Source organism: Eublepharis macularius, chromosome 4 (genome assembly GCF_028583425.1).
Source record: "Eublepharis macularius isolate TG4126 chromosome 4, MPM_Emac_v1.0, whole genome shotgun sequence".
Taxonomy (NCBI): Eukaryota; Metazoa; Chordata; class Lepidosauria; order Squamata; family Eublepharidae; genus Eublepharis; species Eublepharis macularius.
The window spans coordinates 127,942,531-127,961,993 of NC_072793.1; the positions used below are offsets into that span (position 1 = coordinate 127,942,531).

At 41.0% G+C, this 19,463-nt stretch overlaps 1 protein-coding gene across 1 annotated transcript in view; it reads right to left on the reverse strand.

The window, feature by feature from the left end:
- Nucleotides 1-1,781: 1,781 nt before the first annotated feature.
- Nucleotides 1,782-19,463, reverse strand: part of IRAK2 (interleukin 1 receptor associated kinase 2) — a 28,843-nt gene continuing 11,161 nt past the window's right edge. The window contains exons 5-13 of the mRNA XM_054976160.1: nt 17,442-17,636; nt 13,463-13,527; nt 12,041-12,155; nt 10,649-10,758; nt 7,818-8,013; nt 7,304-7,366; nt 6,093-6,293; nt 5,083-5,596; nt 1,782-3,935 (exon numbers count right to left, since the gene is read on the reverse strand). Coding sequence (XP_054832135.1) covers nt 3,814-3,935; nt 5,083-5,596; nt 6,093-6,293; nt 7,304-7,366; nt 7,818-8,013; nt 10,649-10,758; nt 12,041-12,155; nt 13,463-13,527; nt 17,442-17,636 — 1,581 coding nt within the window. The 3' untranslated portion in view covers nt 1,782-3,813. The remainder of the gene's footprint in view (nt 3,936-5,082; nt 5,597-6,092; nt 6,294-7,303; nt 7,367-7,817; nt 8,014-10,648; nt 10,759-12,040; nt 12,156-13,462; nt 13,528-17,441; nt 17,637-19,463) is intronic.

The following is a 19,463-nucleotide window of genomic DNA, read 5'->3' on the forward strand; positions in this document are numbered from 1 at the left end:
GAGTTGTTTTGTGGAGCAGTGCGGTTACGTGGAACCTCTGGGTAAACCCCAAGCTCTGTGACACAGGCTGCCCCTGAATGTTATTGCTAATATGGACTTAGGCAAGTTCTCTTTCAGTCCTGTGTCTGTAATGTGGGGATGATAATACTGGTCTACCTTAGAAGAATTTTGTAAAGATTGCAAGAAGACAAGGGTGTAGCTTTCCTGCCCTGTGCCAGTGATGGAAGTAAAGGGGCAATCCACTCCCAACTCCCCCACCTTATCCACAGTCTCTGGTTATAGGTATATATAATTAATATTGTTATATTATTGTATTTGAGGTAACTTGCCACTCTTGCAATATTTAATAGTTTGAATACAGAGTGAGCTGTTCTGTCTCCTGCCAAAATACCAGCTGAAGTAACAGCAAGAGCTTTCATCCTTTTTAGAACTGACATCAAAATTAAAATTATAAAATTTCTTCCTAATCTTGTTCTTCTGTCCTCATTTCATTTTCATAACAACAACCCTGTGAGGTAGGTCAGCCTGAGACCATATGACTGGCCCAAGGTCCCAAGGTCAGTAAGCAAGCTTCTGTGGCAGAGGTAAGATTTGAAAGTGGATCTCCTAGATCCTAGTCAGACACTGTAATCAAAACCACGCTATCTATGAATGCTAAGGAAGCTGCAAAACCCCTTTGTTTTGTAAAAGAAGGCACCCTTCCTGTCTATGCAGCCAGCAGTTTCCTGGCTTCTTGTGAGTAACCTTTCTGTTGCAAATAGCACAGGGATGTTCTGATTCCTTTCTTTAGCACTGCAACTGCCACAGTCATCCTGGTCAATTTTGAAAGTCTTTATTTTCTAATGCCTGCCGCAGACCAACAACCATTGCTTCCATTGCAAATTGCAGGGGAGGGGGGAGTACTGCGCGAGCATTACAATGAATAATATTCATATACCCCAATTTTGAAAACTAAAGTGATTGGACACAGGGTTTCTATTAGTGGAGCAGAATCAACTGGCTGGGATTTGTTTTGTGGAATGTCCCAGGGTTCTGTTCTCTTACCCATGCTCTTAAATATTTATATGAGGCTGCCAAATAAAACTTTGCAGAGCTTTGGGGTCGGACATCATCAACAGGCAACTCTATATTTCATTATAGCAAATGGAAATATATATCTTGCCCATTTTGAAACAGCTGCATTGGCTGCCAGTTGGTTTCTGAGTTCAGTTCTAGGTCTGGTGATGATCTTTAGAGCCCTTCATAGGCTGGGACCAATACATCTGAAGGACTTTTTCCTTCGATACGTTCCAGAGTGTGAGATATGTTCTTCAGGCTGTCACTTGCTGGCTGTTCCCTCTTACAGGGCATCTTGCTTAACATAAGCCAGAGCCTAGGCTTAATTCCATCATGGCTGCCATTCTCTCGAACAGGCTCCCTCCGAACCCCCTTGCTGGAGATGTTCAGGAGGTGCTGCAAGGATTGGTTGCTGTTCATATCCCCTCAACAGTCCTAGGAGGCATCTTGTGGGAGGGGAGGTATTTGGGGTTACATATTCTTAGGTTGAAAAGTATAATGTTTTAATTACTACTTGTAATCTGCCTTGAGCCAAGAGGAAAGGCGGGTTATAAATATTTAAATAAAATATTGTGCAATATTCCTCTGGTTCTACCAAGCATTTAAAAACAAACAAACCAAGGACTTTTGAATGTACCATATGTATTAATATATTTCAAAACTGCAAGTTCTTTATCACAAAGTTGTTTATGAAAACCATAAAAATAAGCTATAAACATTTCCAATAAAATGTGTTATTTATTTATCCATAAATACAAACCTTGTCAATGAATATTATACAAGATGAGCTTGCTAGTAAAAGAGCATTTAGAAATTTTACAGCATTTAGAAATATAGTTGATGATGCCCCATCCTTTTGACATATCTATTCAGTGGGTGCAATTAATGCTTTTTGACTGGGAAATATCTTGCAAGAAACAGAAAGCTGATTTGCAGAGTAGCAACTTCATCCCGGGATATGCTTTATATCACTGAGAAGAATTTCATTGCACTGCTGGAATAGACAGTGTAGTAGGTCCAGCATGGAGCGGACTGGCCACCCAATCCCAGGACTGCCTGTTCTGGTCTCCCCCTACCCAACTGCCTTGCCTAGGTATCTGCTGGCCAGGCAGGCCCTTCCTTCTTTCTCTGAGGGTGACAGAGCTGGGGTCCCCCCTGCCATCTGCCCCTGATCCAGCCACTCTGCTGTGCAGAGTTTGAAGTCTTTCTCCATTCTAAGTGGTTCCTTCCATTAAAGAACAACTATAATCAGAGAGAGGCTCCTTAGGCTGAAGGAAGGTTTCAAAACTTTGCTGAGTTAGAGTGGCTGGGTTCACCCAAGTGTTCTTTAAAATTAGAAAACATTAGTACTCATTAAAAACACTCTTGAAGATGTGCATATTCATTCAAGCTTTCCCTAATTATTTTGAACTAATGTTAATATTTTTCCTCTACTATGTAAACCGCCTACTACAACTTCAATCCAGAAATTCCCCTGCCGTGGTACAACCAAATTCAGTGATCCATTGCAGGAATCATAACATGAAAACTCTACTGGATTGGACCATAGGTCACTTCAACCAATTTAGCAGTAGGCAGCCACATCCTTCAGGGAAGTATACAAGCTAAGGGCAATTGCAATACCCGTTTGTTTCAAGTGTCTCCTCAGAAGATACACTGCTTCTGAATAGGAAAGTTCTATTAAGTTCCTTTTGATTACAGTCACTGTTGCCTCACATTGCTGATCACCTGTTGGATGGATCCAGTTCCCACTCCCCAAACAGATGATTAGTACTGCAAGAACTGAAAACATCTACTGTCAGTTTACTGGCATGTAAAGTGCAGGGTTATCCCAGAAGTATTCTTCTGCACAAGCCTGTTTCTGTAAGTTACTGATGATCCTTGTTGGATCAGAATATCCGGGCATAATCCTGCAGTGTTTGACCATATGCAAAATGGAACATTGCAAACAAGCAGCTCCCGTTTAATTTTTCACTCAAGGTCAAGTCAACTTTTAACTAAAATCAGGCTGCAGTTTTACAGTAAATAAATCAAAATAGGATTGCACATTGATTATTTGAATGACTCAATCCAAGGCATCTCTATAAAGAACAAAATACTTTAAAAACCTGCATATACAGCACTTTAGAGCAGCACGTATTTTTCAACAATTTTGCAAAAGGTAGCATGCCCTCTTGGTCATTCTTCATGCAGCCATAAACTCTAATATGGTCTTTCGAATATTCTGGTATTTGATTAGGCATCTTTGGCTATTTTGTTTTACAGAAAGAGTTATTATTACTTGTAAACGTGCCAGGTACAACTGACCGCAAGCACACTTAAAGCCTAGAGAACCAGTAATGCCTGCTGTTGATTTGGTCAGATAGAAGGCTGATTCACAGCTGCATGCTTATCACTTGATGGCTGCTGCATCAGGTGGTAAGTTACCTGTGTGTGAGCCATTACAAATCAGACAACAGGTGATAAAGATCCATATCACCTCAAAAACACAATACTTGTCAGTAAATTCCATTCATTCAGCCAGGTCAAACGATGTACTCCTTTGGCTTCCAGAGGACTATGTCTACCAAATGCATTGTGATCATGGCTGTTAATCAAAGAAGAGCCTCTTCCTGGCCCTAATTACCTCAAACATTTATTTCATATAAATTCAATATAATTTGAAACGTACTGTATCCAACAAAACTTTTTACAAAGTATTTTGCTGTAACTGATGCCAAAAAAGGAGTTTCTTCTGAAAATGGCAGTGTTGATAATTTAGTCAAGATTCAAAAGTTCAGAAGTGTTTAGCTTTTTTTCTTTATATAGTAAAATATCTTGCATCATCTTCTTTTTTTGTTCATTGATCTTTATTTCCATAGAAGTTTCTTTGGCTGATGCTGAAATACAAAGCAAACAATATTTATACTTGATTTATTTAGTCCATTCACATGTTTTCACTCCAGAAACCTGTTTGCGAAGGCTAGCATATTACAAATAATGAGCACACTTACTTCCAAATGTGTAAAGCAAGCAAAGAGTCACACCTAACAATGTTTCTTGCTTTTATAAGTTAGCATATTAACCTGTAAAAACAGAAACTTGCTGACAAGTGCTTATTTTTTAGCAGAAACATCTTACAAAAGTATTGAATATTAAAGGTTAAATATATAGTATAAACCATCAGCTATCTGTTGGTCACATTTTAATCCTAGCCTCCTCTGAATAAATTCACATGAACACATGAAGCTACCTTATATTAAATCAAGCTATCAGTCCACCATGATCAGAGTGGTGGCAGCTATCCAGGGTCTCGGGTAGAGATATTTCATATCACCTGAGCCTTTTTAATTGGAGATGTCGGAGATTGAACCTGGGATGTTCTGCATGCCAGCCAGATGCTCTACCACTAAGCCACAGCCCCTCTCAACTCAAGACAACGTATGAGGATCTCCCTTCCTGCATTTCCCCAGTGCTAGTCCAACTCTGGCTCTCTTAGCTAACCATATTAACAAAGTAGTTACAAAGGCTAGTGTACTGTGATGATTCACTAAGGGCAGTAGTAGAGTATCCACTTTGCCTGCAGATCCCACATTCAGTCCTTGGGATCTCTAGTTAAAAGGACTGGGCAGTAGTTGATATGAAAGAACTCTGCCTGCAACCCTGGACAGCCATTGCCAGTCAGAAAAGAAGACTGACCTTGACAGACCAAGACTCTAATTTGGTATAAGGCAGCTTCATATGTTCATATAAAAATGTAGCTGCAAGCCTATACAAAGAATGGGAATGAGCTGTAACAGGAACCCCAAATTATTATTTTTCAATCCCACTGAAAATCTATGCCAACCCACCCCACCCAAACTAAATCAAGGGGTTTGTGTGCATGGGTACGCGGATAAACGCACACGCACAACATGATAATCACATGCCACTGAATACAGAAATTGGCTCCCATCTTCCAGTTCATGGGATATTTTGAAAACCGGTTGCCTCTGTCTTAAGAGATACCCAACAGATGTTCTTAAAAGAATACTTAAAAAGAGTTACCTTGTGAAGAACAGGTATCACTTGAATTTTCTGTATTTAAGAGAGTTCTTTTTGAAGAAACGGGTGCTTCTTGAGATGGAATGTGTCCTTCTGAGACTGTGGATTTTGCTGTGATGTCGTCATTGTATTCTGGATTATTTGTATGAAACTCGAGGGGAAAAATATTTTCTGGATCTGGAAGGCCATTGGTTGGTGGCTGGTATGCACCATCCCTTATAGGATCCCAAGAAAAGTTACTTGATTCATCAGATTCACAAGGGATCCGTAACATTTGCTCAGAGTATGTTTCTGCAGATGTGACTCTTATTAATGGAGGTAACATATCTACATAGTTTAATGATCCAGCATTCATGTTTCCATCACAGTTGTCATCTGAGAAGCCGTTGTTGAAGGGGCAGGCTGGTTCATCATTGGTTTCTTCAGGGGTGTTGAGAGAGTGTCCAGGATATCCCCTTTCCTCCAACATCATCTGATACTGTCTTTGATGATCTGCAGTTTCCATAAGTGCATTCACCTGTTGAAAGAAGTGTTAATGCTGTAAGACCACCCTCAGAGGCCCTTCTCTGAGCTTCCCTACTTTCTGAAGCAGTAGGTGCCTACTAGAAATTGATTTTTTTCTGCAATAGCATCCTGGTTGTGGAATAGACTAAAAGGTATCTCACCTATTCACCCCCCATCCTTCCTTCAAAATGCTCAGGGTGGCATATGTTTCTTCTTCACACCACCCTTTGAAATACTTTAGACTGAGAATACGATAGGCCCAATATGAGCATCGTGACTGAGTGGGGGTTTGAACTTAGGTTTCCTTGATCCTACAGCCAACCACTACATCTAAGGCTACATATATACTAACCACCCACCCTTCTTTCCCACCCCAATTTACTATGTGCAGGACACTTTGCTGTGTTGTAGACCTTTGTTTATACCACTGCACAGATCTGTAGGACTGGGAAATGAAGCTTTGATGTGAGAGTTTTTGATGTGGGGAGTTGGGGAATTCCCATGTTTACCTCTGCCATATCAGGATTCTTTTTCCGCAAACACACACAGGCAGCAGTGGCCAAACAAACGGCAGATGTTGCTGGCCAGTGGAGTGCTTGCCTATCTTGATACTTGAAACATATTTCTTTGGCAGCTAGGTTCTCAAAAGATCCTTTCTTGGAACAGGTTAGTTCCTTTGCCACCTGGATTTCATCAAGGAGGGCATCTTTCTGTTGAAGAAAAGAGAGATGCAGATGGTCTGTCTCTGTTGTATTTGTCCAGTTTTGAGCTGATCAGCTCATGAAAACTGAAGACTGCATCAAAAATAATTGATTTTTAAAAACATCTTCCTTCATTTGCATTTTACAGTCCAAATACAGTATCACATCTAAAACTTACAAAGAAAAAATGGACAAACACAGGTTACACCAATAAAAATGCCACCTCGGATCTCATGCAGTAGGAGTTATTTTCTTATTTTAATGGTATATAACTAAGGCAGTATGCCCAAAACTGACAAGCTCAGAAAAGCTGAAAAACTATAAACTGGACTTTATGATTTACTAAAATCTTGCAAAACAATTATATTTCCGAACAGTTTGTTCTTTAGCCATTTTATTTCATTAACTTTTATGGTTACAGTCCACCAGCGTAGGATAGCTTGAAGACCTTTCCTAATAGCTTTCAGACTCCTGAGCCCAATAGATTCCTTGGTAATAATTTATGTGTTTGGAGGTAGGCGTGCAATATAGGGCCCAAGACATTTTGAACAAGCCACAAAACAACAGTTCTATAAGCAGATACATGGTGACTAGTACAAGTGAGTGAACTATCTTGTACTTGTGGTTGTAGGAGAGAGTAATATGGAGTGTATGAAAGAGTTGAGGATGTGGTGAGCTGGTACCAAACAAGTTCTTGCACACATGATTCTGCTGATCTGCATGAAGACAAGATTTTTGACACAAGGATTATGTTCTTCAGGCCAGGGTGAAAAGCACCTATCTTGAGCTGGGCAGGGGGTGGGGGGGAGTGTCATCAAGTCATAGCTGACATGGTGATCCCTAGTGGGGTTTTCATAGCAAGAGACTAACAACCCTCCCATTCAATTACTAACCAAGGCCAATCCTGCTTAGCTTCCAAGATCTGATGAGATTGGGCTTGCCTGGGCTACCCAGGTCAGGTTATCTTGAACTACCCTGTTTCAAATTCCAAGCTCATTAAAAAAACTCTTTCCACTTACCAGGAAAATGGGATCCCTTCTTTCATCCATTGCCTTAATGCCAGTCAGTATCTCTGCTAGAACCTAGAAAGCATTTTTACAATTAGATTGCTTTTTTTAGGTAGAATTGAGAGGGAGATCCTGAAACCTTCATTCTTTACCTTTGGAGATTTTAAGAATTATTTCTGGCTTCTTATCAAGCATATGTTTATATTCATTAATACTGCATATGACTAAAATTAATAAAGCTTAAGTTCCATCCACCTTCTCATTTGTAGCACTCTGCCCACATGGAAGGGGACCCTCTCAGAAGATTATTAAGCCCTTCCACCAACAGCCCTTAGCCTGGTGTGCATAGTCACTTTCAATGGTAGGTCCATCTGCTGCTTTCATAATAATGTCCATTGGCCTAGCTCGTCCCAAGGCTTTGGCATGCAGGCTATTTATGTGGTATACCCGGTACTACATACACCCAGTTGCTAGTCTCTTTGTATGAAACTTACAGTGTTAATGCAAAAAAAGGTGGACAACTTACTATTCCACAACTAAATATATCCACTTTTTCAGTTAGCTGCCCATGCCTAATGAAATCTTCTGGGAAGTAAGCGAGGGAAGCTTGCATGACTTTGGTTTTCATCCCTCCATTCTCAGTTTTTTTCTCCAGAGGTTGCAGTCTATGGCCAGAATGTCCAAGTTTTGGAACAAAGTTTGCATCCAGCAAAACATTGGAACTGTGTGTGCGAGACAATAAATACAGATGTAGATGTAGTAAAAAGAAACTGGCAACTAGTCATAATCTTCAGCACCACTCCTAAAGGCAAGAAACAAACAAAAAGCAGCCAAAGGCAGATTAATCACGCTCATTGATTTCCAGGAGCTGTGGAAATGAGGCTTAGAAAGAAAGAAAGAAAAGGTGAGGTTGGCTTGCTAGGACCCTTAACCAATTGTAATATCCTGGAGTGTGTAAAGTGTTCTCTCATTTCACCTGCAAGCTCTCTCTCACAAAATAGCAAGAGGTAAGTAAGAATGTCTTCCTCCAAGTGATTAAGTGGTTCAGCTGCGAATCAGCACTCTGCTGGTTGCCATGAGTTCAGAAGGTGGCCTTGGTAAGCCAATCCTCTCAGCCCCAGCTCCCCAGCTGCATTGTGGGGATAATAATAACAACACTAACCTGTTCACCCCTCTGTGTGAGGCATTAATCTGTCTAGAAGAGCGGTATATAAGTGCAGTTATGTTTATGAGTGGCTCCTGTTTACCTATCCCTAAACTTCCACAGTCAGAACTATAAGGTGATCACACTAAAAGTGTTAAGACTCCAGAGGTTTATAGCTAGGTGAGCAGAGCACTGCTCATTCAGCCTAGAAGATAAATGTCTTGCACTAGAACTTGTTTGGCACTTGTACTTGTTTTTCTTTCTCACACTGTTCCTCAAGGGCTCCTAACTTGTTTCCTCTGCTAGGAAAGCTGTGTAAGAACCAGGCCTTTTACCAGCTTTTATAGAGTGTTAAGTTTAAAACTATGGTTCAAGCTTCTGTTCATACAGACTCTTCATTAGGCCTGTTTGGTGGGAAGTCCCCAGCCTTGTTAATTGGATGCATCTGTGAATTTGTTCCTGTGCAAAAGTGTCCTTGAGCAGGCCTGGCACTGAACTCAGCTCCTAATCAGCACTCCCTACATTTTTGCAGGCTGTAATGCCAGTTAAGTAACTGAGCCCTGATTGGTTCCCAAGCTTGTGAGCTGACTCTCCCCAGATCTCAAGAAGCCTCATTGTCTCTATGCAAAAGCACAATCTATATCTTTCAGCCATTGTTGACCGTCTACAATGCGAGAGAGAGCTTCTTAGCTCCATGCCACTCTGTCAGGATGCCTCGAGTTGGCTGACATGGATGGACTCTTTGCTAAGCCTTTGGTAAGATCAACCAGCCTTGGAACTAAGTCAGAGCTAAGCTACAAGAGACAAATTACACAATGTGGAGCACATGAAGCAAATCGTAATGTTAGCCAGGAAGGTTTAAAAGATGGGAAGGCTTTGTCAATTTCCTCTCTCTACAGAGCTGGGGAGATCCCTGCTCAGAAGGGTTGTTTATTTCCTCTTTGCCTCTTAGAAGGGGAGGTGAAACTGAGAGCCTTCTGGAGGCAAAGAGGAAATTAACAAGCCCTCTGAGCAGCAATCTCCCTGGCTCTGTAGAGAGGGGAAATTGACAAAGTCTTCCGATCTCTTTTAAAACTGTTTCCCAGCTAATATCGCGACTCCCTTCATGTGCTCCTCCTCATGTAATTCGTCTCTTGTAGCTTGGCTCTCAGAGAATGTTTAGATCAAGATGTTAGTCTGTTATGTACCAGCAGAAAAGAGCAAGAGTCCAGTAGCACCTATAAGACTAACAAAATTTATGGTAGGGTATGAGCTTTCATGAGTCGTAGCTCACTTCTTCAGAGAATGCTTAGACAGTTAGCCTACAGTATTTTAGTTAGTTAGATGTTATTTAGAACAGCAAGCGTTTATTCATTTTGATGCCTTGCCTAATGTCTTTTAAGAGCGATTCCTGCTTTGCATACGCTCACATGTCCTTTCTTTAATAAACTCCAATAATATATTTTACCTACCTGTGTACAGTGTTTACTAGCCTAAGAGGTACACGCACTCAAACGAATCCAGGAAGCTTCGCAAATCCTTGACCAGAGCTCTTAAGATGTTCCTAGGGGTCCTGAGTGCTGGAATTGGTACTTGGGGATGAGAGTGAGGGTTTCTAGGTCTCTACAAGCTGATGGTCAAATGAAATGCCTTTCTGTAGGGAAGTGAAATGATGCCACCCACAGGCAAGGGGGACTTATGAAGCATGCAAAAAAATATTAGTTTGTGAACTAAAACAAAAACAGCCTGACAAGCACAGAGCATGCTCATTGGCCTACGAAGATTCTCTGCTGAATGTCAGTTAAAGGGTGGAGGAGAAAGAGAGTAAAATTGGCATGCTTCAGCCCTTTAACAGTTTAAAGAATGCTAGAGAAGATGGGCTGGGAGGTTTCCCAGTCATTCCTCCATCCATTGCAATTCCTCAAAGGCCCCAACCTATTTACAACTGATTTTAACAAACTATAAAGCAACACAAATCACAATGAGGTGAGATGAGGCAGCGGACTCAGGCACAGACTTCTTCTGCTCTGTGTGTGTGTCTGTGGGGGGGGGCATCCAGTGTCCCTGCTGCCACCACTTCATCCACCCTGGAGAAGCCGACACTCCTTCCATCCACATTCCCAGCATGGCAATTCAAACATGCCAAATAGGGCTCCCCAAACTCCCAAAACAGTTTTGTCAGTTTATGTTTAAAACGAAACGAAGATAATGAGGTTTTAAAAACACCATCCCACCTTTTCACATTTCCATGAAGAATTCCAAAATTGTGTAAATACTGAATAGCTTGAATAAGTCCAATAGAGATTTTAAGGCGTTTCTCCCATGTTAACGGTTCAGAACCACCCTGCAACGAAAGGAAAAGTGGTTCTTTATCCTTTTAAACACTGCAGGACCAAAGTATCTACCTGTGTGATAGTAAACAATAAAACTGACCAAGTTCTCTGTTAGCTGAGTAATGGGATCTCATGCTGGATTGAAGCAGAAATCAAATAATTTACCCACAAACTGCTGTTATGTATTGTACACTATGGCTTTCATGCCCTCCCCATCTAGAAATTAATTACATATTAGAAGTTGAAACTAGGCCTGATAAATTATTTATATGACAGTGTAGCCAACTAGAAGATATAAACTAGTTGTATTATTCAATGTAATTATATTCTAGTAATGAATTCAAACAATATCCATGCTTCCTTTTCAATCAAACAACAGTTAACCAAGCCCCAGATAGACACCACTGAAGGCCAAACCAGATGAGTGGCAGGAAGATCTGTGACTGGATCTTCCCGCCATTTTTCAAAATGAAAATTGCAGCTAGGACAAAGGAAAACTGGTCTGGAGTTGTGGCACAAGAGGAGAAGCAGTTTAAATCATCTCTCATTATTTTTATTAGCCCTCAGACAAAATTAAGAGACAGGTACACAGAACTAGTTGTGAGGCTCTTTGGAGCATGAACAAAACAAGCATGAACAAAACAAGCATGAACAAAACTAGAAGCTGAAATGCAGAAAACATTTTACAAACAGTGGCTGCAGTTTTTTTCCAATACCTAGTATAGATATTAGGGGCTTTTCTCTATTCCAAGATGAATGACCAGGAAGACTATCAAGTAAGAGACAAAAAGATGCCTTTCCAAGTTAACTCTTAACAAGAACATGAGTCAGAAGAGGCTTTTGGAGATTGAGTCTTATGTAAACAGCTCAACAATGCTAAGTCATTCAATTTATATCCCACTCCATCCCTAAGCCTCCTCCTTAAACATATATTTAAAATTTTTACATCAAAGGGGGAACTTCCTCACAAAGACAGAATTTCTTGTTGAAACTGTGTGCAGGGCAATGAAAACAAAGTTTGTCTGGTTGCTACACTAACCAGCAGCTGGGGCAAGGCTGATCTAACCTGGCCTGTGTCCTTGTTGGAAGGAGAGGTGATTTCCTGCTGTCCCTTCTCCTCTGGCTGATGTTTGGGGCCCGTATGCTTCCCCTAGCCTCTGTAGCCACAAGGTAACATTAATAGAGCACATTGTAAGTGTGTTTAAGACAAGGCAACTCACAAATACTTTTAATATAAAATTAGAAGGTTAGAATTCAGACATCGTAAGCAACCATAGCCAAAATTTTGCTTACCTGGCACTGTAATCTGTCAGTCAATGATCCATTAGGCATGTATGGGTATATTAGGCAGTTAAATTCCCTTTCTATAGTGAAGCCCAGAAGATGCAGAATGTTATTGTGACAGCACCTATATGGCATTGTGAGTAAAATGAATAGACACTATTTAAAAATAGCAAAACTGGGCTACTTAAAAAGTTATACTTCCACTTGCACAACTTATTTATGGTTAACAGAAGTAAAGTGTACTAATTCTGGAACTTTTCAGATGTTAGCTCCCCACCCCACTTCCCAAAGAGAATGAGAGCAGACCTCAGGTTCCTACATTTCATCTCCCTTCCCTGTTACCCGTCCCTGAGCGTAGAAATGAACAACTCAACTAGATATTCAACTTGCTTTCAAAGTGAAGAGAGGTGTGCATGATATGTGGGAAGATGGCATCTCTGCCGTGATTGAATTTGGTTTGCTAGTATGATAAACCCACAACTTTACTTCTAATGAAGACTAAACTAAAGCTTATTAGATAGTACACATGGTGAATTTACACACAGACAATAGCTGTAATCTTAGCAGCTTCCATGCACACATACATTCCCCAAGTATAACTGGGGCTTTCCTCTTGTCTATTATGGAAGGGGGGAAATTCTCATGTGCTCATAGAATTAGGTTTTCCCAGGGGAAACCAAGTACTTTTAGAATAGGGTCAGTGTCTTTATAGGATGAAAAGATAAATAGGAACTGCTGTGAATGGTCTCTGTACTTTTGACTACATCTGACTTACACATAGATATGTCTCACCCTGTACTTCCTATATTTTATGGCCCTTTGACCCTGCCATTTACAACTTTTTCCTCTTTATTATCTTGTTTCTCTGTGTGTTTGTGTACATATGCACACACACATATACACATGTTTAACTGACAAGTTACACTGAAGAAAAGTTTGCTAGTTTTTAGGTTGCCACAACACTTCTGTCCATTTTTACTACAACAGACCAACATAGCTACCTCTCTGAAAACAGGAAGTGAGAACTTCTGGCACCTCTTTGACATGTTTTACAATGCCATAATTGCTTCAACATTTACTTCCACAGGCAATTCATAGCCTGTATTATAGTTTGGAATATATCACTTGTGAATATCAATAAGAGGTGTCTAAAACCAAGCTGAAGGGTAAGTTTACATTTGAATTGCAGGCACAGAAATGCCAAAAAAGCCCCTGAGTGCTTAATGCTTCTGTATCAGCAAGTGACAGGTTTTCCACATACACAAAGTTTTGCAGAGACTCCAAGTCCTGAAGCCTTATGGACCTACTGTTTAAAAAATGTTAAAACACAAAATAATGCAAACAAGATAAGCAAAAGTTATTAGAAAGCATAATGGTTATCCATTTGCACAAATCTCTTTCTCAACCATCAACTTTTGAAAAATTACTTACCGAAAACAGATCTGTACTTCAGTATGAAAGAATCTTTTTGTCTGATTCTGGTTTTCACATTCCTTCTGTTTAAAATGAGCATAAAGAAGAATACATTTATTATTTTTACAAACACTCAACTTTACTTGAATAATAAATATATACATATATTGAAAACCTAAGGCTTAAGCAGATTATTAAAAGTACGCAAGCTCTAATTTTAACCTTAAGCTTCAAAAGTCAAGATATTAAGAACGGTGGTGATATGGTGGCAGGATCTGAGTCCCGTGGTACCTTAAAGACCAACAAGATTTTCAGAGTGTAAGCTTTCAAGAATCAGAGCTCCCTTCTTCAGACACAAGTGATAACATAGAATCATAGGGTTGGAAGGGACCCCTAGGGTCATCTAGTGCAACCCCCTGCACAATGCAGGACATTCACAAATACCTCCCCCAGCACACACACCCAGTGACCCTCACTCCATGCCCAGAAGATGGCGAAACACTACCAGGATCCCTAGCCAAAAGGGCTTGGGGGAAATTGTTACCTGACCCCAAAGTGGCAATTGGCCTTATCCTGGGCATGTAAGAAGGGGCCATGAGAACGAAGTACTGATGTAACCCTTCTGGCTCCCCCTCCCATGATCTGCCTAGGTTCACAGAATAAGCATTGCTGTCAGATGGCCATCTAGCCTCTGCTTAAAAACCTCCAAAGAAGGAGAGCCCACCACCTCCCAAGGAAGCTTGTTCCACTGAGGGACCATTCTAAGTGTCAGGAAATTCTTCCTAATATTTGGCCGAAAACTCTTTTGATTTAATTTCAATCCATTGGTTCTTGTCCAACCTTTTGGGGCAGCAGAAAACAAGTCTGTGCCATCCTCTATACGACAGCCCTTCAAGTACTTGAAGATGGTTATCATATCACCTCTCAGTCATCTTCTCTCCAGGCTAAACATTCCGAGCTCCTTCAACCTTTCCTCATAGGACTTGGTCTCCAGACCCCTCACCATCTTCATTGCCACTTTCCAGCTTGTCTACGCCCTTCTTAAATTGTGGTGCCCAAAACTGAACACAATACTCTAGGTGAGGTCTAACCAGAGTAGAGATGGGCAGCTTAATTCTGTTATTCTTTATCAGCACATCAACCTTTTAGAAATCTCTCTCTGCACCCTTACGAAGTGGAATGCCATTGCTTTTAAAGGGTATGGTTGAGAAGCAAAAAAATGCAACAACTCCAATAAGCTAAGCCGCTCCTCTGGTCAGTGTCCGGATAGGAGACTGCCTAGGAATCTTATGTAAGTTGCCTTAAGTTCCATGATGGAAGAAAAGTTAGGGAATAAATGATTTTTTTAAAGTTATTTTTCCTAAACAAGACCAACATTTGAAACTGTCCTTGTCTAGCTTGGGGTGCATAAACCCCATTTATTCTTGTCTGGAACAAATCTGAAAACATCACAAAATTACTGTTAGGTTCAAATTACTTTTGGATTGGGACTTCTTTCAGGTGGAGCCCTAAGACACAGAGCAGGATTAATTATGGCAACTATAGCAAGGAAAATCTTATCTAAACCTAGAGAAGCCTAGTGCATGGGAAAGGAAAGAGTTTCCAGAATTTGGAAGTTCTCCACTGGGACTCCTCTTCCAAACTGCAGTGGGAAAGAAAGAGGGTGAGTAGTAATCTCAAGAATCCAATGCGGAAATTCAGGATATGTCAAAGTTAACAAAGGGTCTCTCAGTGGAACTTTCCCCTGTAATCTTCTCCATAAAGAAGTATCCCCAGTAGGAGTTTCCTTCACATATCTGTCTCTGCAAGTGAGCTGTGATCGATGAAACAGCACACCGAAATATATGTCATTAGTCTCTAAGGTGCCACTGGACTTTTATTTTGTTATGACAAACTAGCACAGCTACCCCTTTGCAATCATCTGTAAAAAAAAATCCAAATTTGGTCTGGGGCCATGTGGAGAGGGGCTTAAGCCTTCAATTCTGCATGGTTTTGCGAATCAAAATGCATCTCCACTGCATGTCATTATTAGCACTTTAAAGGGGAAAACACATTTTAGAAGATGCTAATTGCCCCCAGACGCCATATCTAACTCTGGCTGCCCCATGGTTTACTGAGCGGTTGTAAAAAATGAAAAGACAGGAGACAACTAGAGCAACAGTGGAGGAGTACTCTGGATGAATCTGACAAGGCATGAGCTAGAGCTCATTTTAAAGCCTATTCTGTGGAGGTAATGGTGGCAAAGAAACTGTTTTTCTGCCATCACTGCATCTGCATAGTGTAGTCCTGCAGAACTCTTCCAGTTGGTCATGGGTCTATTGGGTTTGGGGCTACAGGAGGAGATGTGCTGCTCTGCAGCCCACTGCAATCTTTTTGCCAAACACTCTGCAGATAATCTCTCATTCTTTCCAACATAAACAGGATTCTTGGAAGCTTGAAACCTACTGCCTGTTGGTACAACTCTTGCCCCTCCTCCCCTCCTGACTGCTTAAATCTGCCGGGGGGAGGGGGCATGCTGGCAGACTAGGTCCAGGAGACAGTAAAGGCCTCCTTGAGAGAGGGTGTGGTTGCCCCTGCCTTGAAGCAGGCAGTGGTGCATCCATTCCTAAAGAAACCTACTCTAAACCCAGGAGAGTTACTACCGTTCAGTCTCAAACATACCATTCTTGAGCAAGGTGATTAAACAAGTGGTGGCTGGGCAACTTTAGGGATTCCAGAATGACGCAGATTGCTTGGATCCATTCCAATCTGGGTTCAGACCTGGTCATGGGACTGAAATGGCCTTGGTTAGCCAGGAGATGAACAGGGAGAGTGTGACCCTGTTAATTCTCCTGGACCTCTCAGTGGCTTTGGATACCATCAATCATGGCATCCTTCTGGACTGCCTTTCTGGGTTGGGACTCAGAGGCACTGTCTTGCAGTGGTTTCAGTCCTACCTTGAAGGTATGTCTCAGTGAGTGGTGCTGAGGTACTGTTCCTCCACCCCTTGGTCTCTTGCCTATGGGGTTCCACAAGGTTCCATCTTGTCCCCCATGCTTTTCAACATCTATGAAAAGCTGTTAGGAGAGGTCACCCATAGATTTGGGCTGAGTTGTCAACAATATATGGATGACACTCAGGTCTATCTTGTGCTTTCAGCAGATCCCAGGGAGGAGAGGGAAACCATGAACAGGTGCCTGGAGGAAGTTTTGGGATGAATGAGAGCTAAGGAGCTGAAACTTAATCCTGACAAAACAAACTACTGGTGGGAGGAAGGTTTGGCCCAGAAATGGAGATATCTCCTGTTTTGCATGGAGTTCCAGGTCCATAGTTTGGGGGTGCTGCTGGACCCAGATAAACTGGTGACAGCAGTGGCCATGGTTGCCTTTCACCAGCTCCAGTTGGTGAGCCAACTGCGGCCCTTCCTGGGCAGGAAAGATCTTGCCACTATAGTACACACCCTGGTAACATCCAGATAGATCAAGATGGGTAGCCATGTTAGTCTGTCTGTAGCAACAGAAAAGAGCAAGACTCCAGTAGCACCTATAAGACTAACAAAATTTGTGGTAGGGTATGAGCTTTCAGGTCTCTGAAGAAGTGAACTGTAGCTCACGAAAGCTCATAGTATATAGTATATAACTTATTTCACATATTTATGGAATTTAAATGTAAAAAAGTAAAGTATTTATATAAGCAAAACTGAAAATATACCCAATACTTAAGATAAAGAGAGAGCTGTGAACCTATACCTATGCTACATTTCACTTATTCCCAAAGGGGAACTATTTCATAAGTGTTTTTCCTCAGCACTCCTCAGAATTTCCTACTCTTTTCAATGGCAAAATTGAAAAAAAAGTGCTTCCTCCTGTACATTTTGAATAAGTAAAATCTTCTCTTTAAGAACATTTCATTCATTTCAAAAAATGATACTTCTAGGAGGTTTTTTCCCAGTGGACCCCAAAAACATCTGTTTTTCCACTAGAAAATGGAAAAATGACTCAATGAAGAAGATACTTACCTCTTTTAGTCTTTTAATAACATACAGAGCATTTTGTCTCTGGCCTTTGAAAACATCAGCAAAAATACTTTCATTAATTCGGTTCTCCTCACTGAAACCATTAGTGGCAATATCAACTTCATCTTTGGTCCACACAAGGCTTCTGCTAGGGAGATTATGAAGTGATTCCTGCTGAGGAGGAGATGAACTGCAGGGCTAGGGAATGGCAGAGAAAAGAAACTGCAGTGTTACTTCTGGGAACAATTTCTCTGGAGCAATAACATGAGAATTATCATTGTTAGCACAAAGCCTGACCACAGGGCACAGCTCCAATAAATTTACACTTATAATGGGTTAACATTAGAGCTACACTTGGAGAGCCTTTTTATTTAGATGTCTGGAACAGCTGAGAAGTCTTTAAAGAAATGAAACTGAAATGAAATGGAAATGTTGTTTAAGTGGTTGCCAAGTCAATAAAAACACATAAAGGTATTTTGGACATTTCATTTGAGATCGCTCTCTCGTTGTAAGCATTGCTTAAGCTCATGTCTATTTATGAATGAAACATCACCCATTATACTGCAGGAAAAGTGGGGGGAAATAGCCCAAATATGAACGTGTCTAAGTCTAGATTCCAAGAACTACATGTATATTGATACTCAGAAGGTTTTTAGTTATTTTCAGTGCTTAAGATGCTATAGCTCTAAGTAAATTTCTATGACAAAAATACTAGAAGCCAGACTGGACATTATGGGATGTGAGAGGAAAGATGAATTAATTTAGACACTTGTCCACACATACATGTGACAGCTGGGGGGAAAGTGTCCTGTTTTATTAAAAGTTGTATATGGGCAAGGGAATCAAAACCCTACTCCTATATCCCTGACTTTACCTTGCTGCATTCCCTGATTTCAGCGCTTTTCTTCCACCCCATTCACTTCTAGTACAAAATCTAGGCTGCGATAAAAATGTTGAAGGCTGCAGAATGCAGCAAGATGGGGAGAAGAGGTAGAGTTATCAGCATCACATTAGGGCTTGCCATTCTCCCAGAATGTCAGTTGATCTCCAGACTATAGAGGTCAGTTCCCCTGGAACAAATGGCAGTTTTGGAAGGTGGATTCTATGGAATCATATCCCCACTGAGCTCCCTTCCCAAATTCCACCTTCCCCAGACACAGCCTCCCACGTCTCTTGGAATTTCCCAAACTGGAATTGGTAACCCTACAAAAAAGAGGCAGTGTTCTACTCCCTTTACTTCATTTTTGTTAGAAATATAGATTCCCCCCACCCATGTTAGAAATGAATAAGTGGATACATAGACAAATTGTGCATTGTCGACCCCATCTAGTTTGACCTCAACAACAAAACCAGCGTGTGTTGGTCTTAAAACTGACAGCCATCTTAGTATGTGTGCATAGCAAAGGGGAAGCAACTTTCCATTTGTCACATTACATTGAAAGGAAAACTGGTTTGATGGTATGACAAAGCCACTAAGAAGCCTGTCTCCCCCACCTCATCCCCTGCTATACCCCTACTTGTTTCCCCATCATGCTGTTGCCAACTCTCCCACACACAATAATTCCACAAACTTTAGTGATCTCAGCATCACAATGCAATAAGGAATTCCATTTGCAGAAAGAGTGCTTTATTCCACAAGTGAATCCTAAAGTTTTTTGATGAATTTTTGAGACATAAAATCTTAACATACTGCTGTATTAAATTCTGATGTCAAGCACAGATAGTCTTTGAAAAAATAGCATACATCCACGGGGAAAAAACAACTGACACAAGTGTAGTGAGAAGGAAGAAAGGCCTCAGATTAACATATTGTACCATGTCCTCTTGGAGTTTTAAAAGAGGCATTTGGCAGGGTAGGGGTACAGTACCAACCTGTGTCTGTCTCTGCTAGTAAACTCTTACCAATCTGATTTTGTGGCTTATTGCACAACTTCCATGTCAAGAAGTTTACGCGTCTGACAGGAAACCATACTAAGATACCAGGTTATTCTTTCTTTATGAAAAGAATTCATTTTTCAGGTTTCC